Source organism: Triticum dicoccoides, chromosome 1A (assembly GCF_002162155.2).
Source record: "Triticum dicoccoides isolate Atlit2015 ecotype Zavitan chromosome 1A, WEW_v2.0, whole genome shotgun sequence".
In the NCBI taxonomy this organism is placed as follows: Eukaryota; Viridiplantae; Streptophyta; class Magnoliopsida; order Poales; family Poaceae; genus Triticum; species Triticum dicoccoides.
Genome location: NC_041380.1, coordinates 85315986 through 85327084, shown reverse-complemented (window position 1 = coordinate 85327084; position 11099 = coordinate 85315986). Strand labels below are relative to the sequence as shown.

Genomic DNA, 11099 nt, shown 5'->3' with positions numbered 1-11099 from the left:
GTGGCTCGATTTCGCCGCAGTTGCGGGGCGAGAGCGAGAAGGGAGGAGAGGAACGGAAATGCCATGGCCAACGGAGAAAATGGGGGAGAGAACGGCTTCGAAACCGTCGCCCACGATCTCCCTCTAGTTGCTTACATGTGGGTCCCGTGCTGGTTCGGATAAGGACAACTTGCCCACGACCGCGCGATGGGAGGCATCAGAGCAAGCGGCACCTTGCGCTCGCGCGAGGCGATCGCAACGCGATCGTGCGGTCACGAGTCGGCCGCTCATTCTCTCGAAAAGGTGTGTGTGCACTCTTAAGATTTTAGGCAGCGATATTACCTTCGGTTGGCTTGTAAAATAACTACTTTAACGTATGCGACTTGTGTTCGTTTTATTAATTTAAAGCAGTACGTGGCTTGTGCCTTTCTTTAAACAAAATAAGCGTTCTTGGACAGTGGTCTTCTCCCACTAAATGCGCATTGCCGAAAATCCTAAAATAAATCCAAGAATAAATATGAGCAATAGGATTTGAACCCTGATGGGCTGGGATACCACAGTCCCTCTAAACATCCAACCACAGGTTGGTTCACCTCTGCATATTAAGTTTATGTAAAGTCAAACTTTATATACTTCAACAAGTTTATAAAAAAATATTAACATATACACCATCAAATTAAAACCATTGTATTCATCGTTGTATATATTTTCACATCATGTAAATTTGGTCCTATAAATGTTTATTGTTTTTTATAAACTTAGTCAAGTTCTATAAAGTTCGACTTCAGTTAAAGATAATGTGGGAGTAAGTAAAAATAGAGAGAGTATATCACTACCACATACGTCTTTATAGTCAGCGGGTCCGTCTTCTCTCACTGAACACAGATCACAAAAGATCTAAAATAAATTCAAAAAAATGCGACTACCAATACCAAGTCTAAGACTTGAACGAGTGGTTCCACCACAAGGAACCTAATCCTCTGAATTACGCTTAGTTTGCCTTGTGTTTCGGATTAATTAAAGGGAAATTCTCTATATCGATAATCTGATTCCACACTAGCGTCAAACCTCTCTACAACCATCAGAATTTGAGGTTTACTTCAGTGGCCTAAAGATGGGCTATATAAGCTATATAATTCGTCGCATCCACACACATAAACGAGCAGCCATGACCTAGCTAGGGCTACCGTTGCAGCAACCGATCCAACGCATGCACATTAATCCAATCTTGGGTGTCTCCACGGTCGACGTCATCCACTCTCTCCGACAGGCTCATCATGTCGCCTTCGCCTCTATCGATCCGTTGAGAATAATCAACCGGACAAACACAAGCACGGCACCAAGATTTGTTAAGAGGTTCATCAACATGACTACATCTATATCCATGAACATGTCTACAAACACTCTTCCTCACCTACTAAATCAACATACTATAACCTTCAATGGGTCCGCAGTGGCCTTCACACAGCGGGTCGGCCACCGCGCGGCATCTGGACCATTTCTGTCGTGATCTCTATCTAGCCTACTATCTCATTCTCATGTTTAGTCCATTTGGTTGCCCCTCGGTGCCTTCAGATAATAGACCCGGCTTACATGTGTGTGACTAAAAAAAACGCTTCATGTGTCCTGTCATCGCCTCCTTTAGCAACCACAACAAACGAAGCCCGCAAAGTAAAAAAAAAAACAAAGTATTCTTGCATTCTGTCATGATCTTCATCATGCTTGCCCGAGGAGGAGGACGACGACGACAGGTGGCCCGTAGGCTGCGATGCCACACTGCCAACCACTCCTCCCGCGCCCGCGGCCACCGTCCCCGCCTCTTGTTCTTTTCCGGGAGTACCTCTATATCCATGACTCCTCACACGGTGGACACCTCGTATTTGCCCGGCCGGTCGGCCTCTGCCAGCGACGCAACACAAAATGACGCTTGCACGCCTACCCGAGCTGACCGATGATTGAGGCCTCAACACTAAATACGGATTGATCACTCCACCTGTGGCCTGTGGCTGCCTGTCAGCAGGTGGCCACGCACATGATTTTCCATCTCACATACTAATAACCAACTCAGACTCGCCACACAGAAATAGGATCGACCGATCAAGTCCATCTCACCATCCCGGCGTGACACCTGTGACATTTCCCATTTGTCTATGTAAATCCAAGGCGCGGCACATGATCCTCTCCCGTCATGCCCGTGATCCCGTCCGCCGCAGCACGCAACCCATCGCCACCATTATTTTTATTCCCTTCTTCTATAAGCATCTACTCTCAGAAATCCCAGAGATTAGATTAGCGAACTCGGGGGGCCGTGAGCACACTCCCGCTCCCGCACTTCTCTCTCTGCCCGCGACTGGGCCGCGTCGACTCTTCCCGCTCGCCAAACCACGATCCGAGAACGGCGCGCGCCATGGCGGACAACAGGTCGGCGGCGGCGGCGGCGGTGGGGCCGCTGCTGCTGCCGCGGAAGAAGTCGGCGGCGGCGCAGTACACCCGGAGCGCGTCGCACGCGGGGGACGAGCTGCGCAGCTTCCGGGCCTGCCTCCGCTGGATGTGCATCGACCACACGGACGGGCCGCGCTCCGCGGGCTCCTGGGCGGTCTTCTTCCTGCTCGCCGTCGCCGCGCCGGCCGCGGTCACCCTGGCCCTCCCGGCCTCGGCGCCGCCGCGGCCGCTGGACGGGCAGGTGCAGGTGTCCCTCACCCTGGCCGCCACGCTCGCCTTCCTCTCCCTCTGCTCGCTGCTCCGGGTCGGCCTCCGCCGCCTGCTCTGCATCGACCGCCTCCGCCACGACTCGGACGAGGTGCGCGCCGGCTACACCGCGCAGCTCAACCGCTCCTTCCGCGTCCTCGCCTGCTTCCTCGCGCCCTGCTCCCTCGCCGACGCCGCCTACAAGGTCTACTGGTACTGGGCCGCCGCGCCCTTCCGCTCGCCCTGGTGGAACGCCGCCGCATGCGCGCTCGAGGCCGCCTCCTGGGTCTACCGCACCGCCGTCTTCTTCATGATCTGCGTGCTCTTCCGGGTCATCTGCTACCTGCAGGTGCTGCGCATGGTCGGCTTCGCAAGGGAGTTCGGCAGGTTCGCCGACGTCGCCGTCGTGCTGGAGCACCACCGCCGGATCAGGGACCAGCTCCGACGGATCAGCCACCGGTACCGGCGCTTCATAATCTTCTGCCTCGTGCTCGTCACCGCCAGCCAGTTCTCCGCCCTGCTCGCCACCACCAGGCCACATGCGCGGATCAATATCGCCACCGCCGGCGAGCTCGCGGTGAGTACTACTACTACTATAGTATATTGCATTGTAGACAGAGATCAAGTATTTCTAACGATCCATGATGAACTTTCACCACGTAATTCTGTAATTTCAGTAGACAAATTTCCATCGAGTCAGACAAAATAAAAAATGTCTCCAGCTAAGCATGGGTGTAGCAATCAAGTTCGGATAACAATTATGTGGTGTTCGAAATGAAGAAACTCGTGGTTGTAGCTAGCATATCATGTTCATGTCATACACAAGATTCTGTCATCAAAAGCAAGCAGTATCCCACCGAGTATCCGTGAAACATAAATATGCTGGCCGGTAGATATGGATAGGATATACTCACTCTAGTCTTTTTTAGTGTGCATATAAGTTTTATCCAGAGTCAAAATATTATTACGTCCAAATTAGTTGGACATGTTCATTGGAAAAAAACAGGCCCGAGCGACACGGGGGGCGACCCAAGCCTCCGCCGAAAGTGCTTCCTCCGTCGTCTCCCCCCTCGCCGCCGCCGGGATGTGCCGCAGGGCAAAGCCCGTGTGGCAGCGGCGGCGACGGGGCTTCTTCTCTAGGAGCGGGCGGCCCGCGGCTGCCTCGTGCGGCGCCGGCGCATGGTCGTGGCAAGCTCGACGTCGGCGGGCTGGAGCTCCTCTCCTTCGGCGGGGGCGGCGGATCCAGGGCGCTCGTGCCCGGACCTGGTGGTGCGCATGCGGGACCTGGCATTGTGGGGCGGTGGCTCGTGCTTCAGCCGATCTAGTCTGGCATGACATGGGCATGGCAGGTATGGGCATGACCTGGTGGTGCTCTGGCGAGGATATGCGGCCAGAGGGGAGGTGCGGCAGTGGCCAGGTCGCAGTGCGTCTGTGTGGGGAGGGCCGACATAAGGTGTCCAGCGGCATGGTTCTGCCGTCGTGAGGTTGCGCATCGGCGTGGTCGGTGGCTGCTGCTCGGGTAGCGCGGCAGACCAGGGAGGAGACAACACAGTTTTGTTGTGCTGGGCGCGCTGCTGCACAAGGGGCTCGAGCGCCGTGGTTCTGGCGTCGAGCGGAGGCCCAGGTTGGCAGAGAAGGGCGCCTCCGGCTATGGATGCGGCACATCTGGTCTCCGGAGGGCGTGGTGGCGTGCGTGGGGCGTGTCGGTGCACCTGAGGCTTGGCCACGACTTGGAACCATGGTGGTTCTTGGCCTCGGGTAGCGCTCTTTTGTCCCCTATCGGCATGGTGCTCGGCAGGGCACAGTGACTCGCACTGCGTCCAGTGGCTCTGTGTCCAGACGACTGTGGATGGATCTGGCCCCTTTGATGGAGGTTTGGCCGCTGGTGGTCTCCGCGTGGTGCGGTTGGCTGCGGCGGATCTCGATGCTTCTTTGTCGATGGGCGGCTTCGATGGTGTGGCAGTGTTTGGTGGGCTTGCTGCCGCCGGTGCAGGATGATGTGCGGCCGAGGTGGTGAGGGAGCTTGGGTGAAAACCCCGTCTCGGCTTTGTGTTATGACCAGCGATGGCGGCGGTTGCGACCATCGTTAACCTTCTTGGAGGCATTGTTGCTTTCCTTCCACACCCCTTCTGCATGGATCCGGCCATCACGGCATCTCCAGGGGAAACCCTTAATCTTGCGTGATCGGGCGATGGCGGCGCGTTAGTGTCGTTTTCCCTCTTGGGGGCTTCGTCTCAGAGCTTGGCATCGGCGAATGGGACCGGTGGATGGCGGCGGTTGTGGCGTCCAGACTTCTGTGGCAAAGATGATGGTGGAGCGATGTCGGCAACACGGCAATGGTTGAGGTGGTCGGCTCTTCTCCAGCGTGTCCGCGGGATTGCCTCGGTTTGTTTGTTGTTGTGAAGTCGAAGCTCCAGCGGCGGGGCCTCTATGGTATACGATGACTGGCTGCAGGTGGTCTGTTCGGCGATCTTTCATAGCGCCAGCCGTGCCTGGTTTTGTCCTTCTTAGTTCTCCATGCGCTGTCTGGTCGCAGGTGGTTGAATTTTGGCATGGATCTTCATTCATCTTCATGCGGCCTCTACAGTGTGTGTTGTGTCGACGATCGCCTATGGCGAAGTTGGAGTCATTTGCTCAGGGTTTAGGGATGACGCTCAAGAGGAGGAGGAGTGATGACGATGATGCCCGAGTGTTGTCTGGGCGAGGCCCTCATTGGAGTGGTGTGTGCAGGGTATCTTGTGTGTGTCGCTCGGCGGTTGTGATAGTTTTCACCCGGTTTTTCATATTTAACATGACAATCTGGTTTTCGCTCGGTTTTTCCTAATTAAATGAGCAATTATTTTCTTCTTAATAAATGCAGGATAACTCTTATTATAAAAAAGAGTCAAAGTATCTCTATTTTGACCAAACATATAAAAAACAGTTTTAGCATTCACAATGCATATATTTGGTATTGTGGATGTTGATATTTTGTAATATAAATTTAATCAAACTTTGTAATGTTTGAATTGACACAAATCTAATACCCGAAGTAAAAAAGACCGGATGGAGTATATATATAGACATGATCGAAAAGACATGATCGAAAATGGGGATAATTAGAATCTGTCTAATTACAGTCTCATTTGATTAGCATCTGTCGAATTTCATTTGTTGGATATATTTGTGGGGTGTCATCCGTGAACCTAACAGCAAAATCCCTGCATTGGCCACCACGATGCCAGCAGAGCACTGACCAAGATCACCATTGTTGTCTGCATGCAGCTCTGCTCAGTGAGCCTCGTGGCGGGTCTGCTGGTCTGCCTCCACAGCGCGGCCAAGATCACGCACAAGACGCAGGCCATCACGAGCGTGGCGGCGGCGTGGCACGCGGACGCCACCATCCACGCCTTCGACAACGACCTGGAGGACCCCGACCCCGCCCTGCCCGCCGCCACCGGCTACCTGGCGCCGGCCAACGCCTACCGGGTGGCCCCCGGCGAGGAGTCCGACGGCTACGGGGACGCCGACGACGACGACGACAACATGAGCGAGGGCTCCATCGACGACTCCAAGCTCGTGCCCTTCCAGGTCAACAACATGTGCTTCCAGAAGAGGCAGGCACTGGGTAAGCGCACATCAACGCCAGCTTAGCATCTTGTTGGTTGCTAATGGCGGCCGGTGTTTACTTTTGCAGTGAACTACCTGGAGAACAACCGGGCGGGGATCACGGTGTACGGCTTCGTGGTCGACCGGACATGGCTGCACGCGCTCTTCATGATCGAGTTCTCGCTCGTCATGTGGCTGCTGGGGAAGACGGTCGGCATATCTTGAAGGCCCTTTGATGCTGCCGCCGATTCTCCCGACGTCTGATGCAGGGGCTCACCTCGGATGTACAAATCGAGCGCACATAGTTCACTACTTCAGTATTTCGTCACGCATAAAACACACACATCGTTCTTTTTTGTCCTCCTAAGTATTAGTTGTGCAGTGTTTTTTTTTCATTTTTTGCGAAAATTAGTTGTGCAGTGTTTTTTTTTCATTTTTTGCGAAAATTAGTTGTGCAGTGTTAAGAAAAAGTATTAGCCGTGCACGTTGATTTGATGAAAAGAATACATATGTGGCAATATTAGATGCAAAGGGTTTGATTTGATGAAATGATGTTGAGTAACATTAGTCCTCAACTTCTGCAGGTCGATCTATGAAAAGTATTTTTTTGAACCATATCAGGGTACACGGATATGTCTTTGGCGTAATTTCTTTACATGAAAAAAATATAACCTTTATTACTTCCGATTCACCATTATATCATCCACTGGATTTACTACAGTACTACTCCCTCCATTCCAAATTACTCGTCGTGGTTTTAGTTCAAAATTTGAACTAAAACCACGACGAGTAATTTGGAACGTTGTGCGTGCTTTGCTGCAAGTTGCTGTTATTGGGTTTCTTAAAAAAAATTACTCACTCTGTTTCAAAATTTAAGGTGTATTACTTTAAAAAAATCAACCATTTTAAGTTTGAACAAATTTGTAGATAAATATATCAAGCCATAATATCAAATCGGTATGATTAGATTCATCATGGAATGAATTTCCATACTTTTTTTTATCTTGTGGATGTCGATATCTTTTGCTCTGAACTTTGTCAAAGTTAAAGAAATTTGATTTATCAAAAAACTAATGCTCCTTATATTTTGAAACTAATGGAATATTTAGTTTGGACGGTGGGGGTAGATGATGGAGTGTGTTTTATTTTTATTTATAATGCGTGATTTGATGGGCTTTTCTGGAGTGGTCATGTGTTATCCGCTAACTAAAGTATATTTATGTGAGGAAATTTTTGCATCGATGGCGGCATGTAGTATATTGGTACTACAGTATCACATGGTGACACTTCTTTTTTCTAGGTGATGGGAGGGTGCACGAAATTGATGTGTTTTTGTAGGCCAATTGCTGCTAGTTGATTTGAAAATCGTTGGCCCGGTCAAAATCGTATACCGAATCCAAAATTGAATACCTCAATTAGCGCATCCCGGCCCCCGCGCCGCTCCTTCCCCGGGGCGACACGGGCGGCGGCCCCCCGTCCCCCGCAGCCTCCCCCTCTCCCCGGCTCTCTCTTCCTCGCCGTCGCCGGTGGCCTCCGGCAGGCAAAGCCTGTGCGGAGCCGGCGGCGGGGGCGCGCGCTCTCTGGCTGCTGTCGCTCGGGAGAAGGGGATCTCGCGGGCGATAGGCAGCTGTCCGGCGCTCGGCCTCGGGGCGGCGTCCTGGCGCGCGGCGGAGGTGGTCTTCGGCGCACGGCGAGGCGTTTGGTCGTGGCCGCGGGCGCGCGGTCGCGGTCATTCGCGCTTGGGCGGTCCCGATTGATGGGTAACGTAGCAATAATTCAAAATTTTCCTACGTGTCACCAAGATCAATCTATGGAGTCATCTAGCAACGAGGGAGGAGTGGATCTACATACCCTTGTAGATCGCGCGCGGAAGCGTTCAAGGGAACGGGGTTGATGGAGTCGTACTCGTCGTGATCCAAATCATCGATGATCCTAGCGCCGAACGGACGGCACCTCCGCGTTCAACACACGCACGGAGTAGCGACGTCTCCTCCTTCTTGATCCAGCAAGGGGGAAGGAGAGGGTGATGGAGATCCAGCAGCACGACGGCGTGATGGTGGAAGTAGCGGGATTCCAACAGGGCTTCGCCAAGCGCTGCGGGAGGAGGGAGATGTGTCATGGGAGGGAGAGGGAGGCGTCAGGGCTTAGGTTGGGCTGCCCTCCCTTCCCCCCACTATATATAGGGCCAAGGGAGAGGGGGGAGGCGTAGCCTTGGCTCTTCCTCCAAGGAAGGGTGCGGCCAGGGAGGAGTCCCTCCTCCCCAAGGCATCTAGGAGGTGCCTTCCCCCTTTAGGACTCTTCCTTTCCCTCATCTCTTGGCGCATGGGCCTCTTGGGGCTGGTTCCCTTGGCCCATACAGGCCAAGGCGCACCCCCTACAGACCATGTGGCCCCCCGGGGCAGGTGGCCTCACCCGGTGGACCCCCGGGACCCTTCCGGTGGTCCCGGTACAATACCGGTGACCCCGAAACTTGTCCCGATAGCCGAAATAGCACTTCCTATATATAATTCTTTACCTCCGGACCATTCCGGAACTCCTCGTGACGTCCGGGATCTCATCCGGGACTCCGAACAACTTTCGGGTTACCGCATACTTATATCTCTATAACCCTAGCGTCACCGAACCTTAAGTGTGTAGACCCTACGGGTTCGGGAGACACGTAGACATGACCGAGATGACTCTCCGGCCAATAACCAACAGCGGGATCTGGATACCCATGTTGGCTCCCACATGTTCCACGATGATCTCATCGGATGAACCACGATGTCAAGGACTTAATCAATCCCGTATACAATTCCCTTTGTCTAGTGGTACGATACTTGCCCGAGATTCGATCGTCGGTATCCCGATACCTTGTTCAATCTCGTTACCGGCGAGTCTCTTTACTCGTTTCGTAACACATCATCCCGTGATCAACTCCTTGATCACATTGTGCACATTATGATGATGTCCTACCGAGTGGGCCCAGAGATACCTCTCCGTTTACACGGAGTGACAAATCCCAGTCTCGATTCGTGCCAACCCAACAAACACTTTCGGAGATACCTGTAGTGTACCTTTATAGCCACCCAGTTACGTTGTGACGTTTGGCACACCCAAAGCACTCCTACGGTATCCGGGAGTTGCACAATCTCATGGTCTAAGGAAATGATACTTGACATTAGAAAGCTTTAGCATACGAACTACATGATCTTTGTGCTAGGCTTAGGATTGGGTCTTTGTCCATCACATCATTCTCCTAATGATGTGATCCCGTTATCAACGACATCCAATGTCATGGTCAGGAAACCGTAACCATCTATTGATCAACGAGCTAGTCAACTAGAGGCTTACTAGGGACATGGTGTTGTCTATGTATCCACACATGTATCTGAGTTTCCTATCAATACAATTCTAGCAAGGATAATAAACGATTATCATGAACAAGGAAATATAATAATAACTGATTTATTATTGCCTCTAGGGCATATTTCCAACACCGATCTAGGACCTCGCGGGCGGCGGCTGGCGCGGACGGGCGGCCGGCGTTCGGCTTGGCGTCGGCTGCGGCCAGAGGTTGGGGCGCCGGGGCGGCGGCCTCGGTCCGGGCTCCGGCCGTGACCTGGGAGTGGACGGCGCACGTGGTTGGGCCGGCTCTCGGCTCTGGATGTGAGCGCGGGGCGCAGATCCTTGGCCGGGCGCGGCGGTGACTGCGCGCGGCGGGCGCGGTGGCTGGTGGGGCGCGACGGGCGTGGCATCTCCGGAGCTCGAGGTATGCTGCGGTGCAGGGCCTGCTCGTCTACCATGCTGCTTCGCTGGAGCTGCTCCGATCTGGATCTGGCCTTGGTGGTTCTGATCTTGCTGCTGCTCCTTGCGATGCGATGGTTGCTGCGGTGGTGGTGGTCACTATGGTGTTGCGGTGGTGGACGGCGGCTACGGCCAGGGGGTGGTGTGTGCCTGGGCGCGGTGGATCGTGGGATCCCGTGGCTAGGGTGAGGTCAGCCTCAGCAGGGGTGGTGATTGGTGGGCGGCGGTCGGTGGGGGTGGTGCTCTCCGGGAGAAATTCTTGCTTCGGTCTTCATCGGAGCCGGCGACGACGGCGCCCGCAGGTGTCGTGATCTTTCTTGGAAGCGTCGCCGTGGAGGTTCTCCTCCCCACGGCTTTGGCTCCGGAGGGAAATCTCAGATCCGCTGGATCGGGCGATGGAGGCGTCTTCGCGTCTTTCTCCTCCTTGGGGGCATCGTCTCGGAGCCGGCTACGACCGAGAGACTAGTGGATTGCGGCATCTTCGCCATGGATGGTGGCCTCTTCGCCGCGTGGTTTGCTGAGGCGGGGCACTGGTTTCTGGTTGGCAGCGATGATGGCGTCGAGAGGAGCTCGGGTCGCGGCTTGGACTTCGGTAGTCGGTTCTTCCCGGCGTGTCCAAGGTGCTCTTCCGGTTTGCGGAGGGCACGGTCGGTGCAAGTCCTGCATATCTTCCTTGTGAGGCCCGCCATCAACGTCGGAGCTGTCGGTTGCTTGCGCGTGTGGCCATTTGGTGGCATGTGCCGTCGGGGTTGTGTCCCATGTCGGTGGCCAGGATGGCCGGTGGTGCCCATGTCATATGGGTTGGGTTGTATCGGTTTTAGCCCGATTTTTTATCAATTAACCGGGCAATTCTCTTCTTCTTAATCAATGAAAATGGCAAATATTTTGCCTCGTTTCAAAAAAAAGAATACCTCAACTGCATGAAAGAGCTTCAAAATTAAGGAATATAGAGAATTAAAAGAATTGAATGGGACAGCTCCTTGAGAAATTGTTGACTCGGTCAAAATCAGGCGTCCGAACTCTAAATTGAACACCTCAATTAATTGTGAAGCCTTAAA

The 11099-nt window shown here is 53.5% G+C and overlaps 1 protein-coding gene across 1 annotated transcript; it reads left to right on the top strand.

Annotated features, from left to right (window-relative positions):
• The first annotated feature begins 2089 nt into the window (after positions 1-2089).
• LOC119364622 lies at positions 2090-6786 on the top strand. The gene is made up of 3 exons (XM_037630109.1): positions 2090-3244; positions 5932-6274; positions 6344-6786. The coding sequence occupies exons 1-3, from the start codon at positions 2387-2389 to the stop codon at positions 6478-6480; spliced, it is 1338 nt and encodes a 445-aa protein (XP_037486006.1). The 5' UTR covers positions 2090-2386; the 3' UTR covers positions 6481-6786.
• Positions 6787-11099: the final 4313 nt, after the last annotated feature.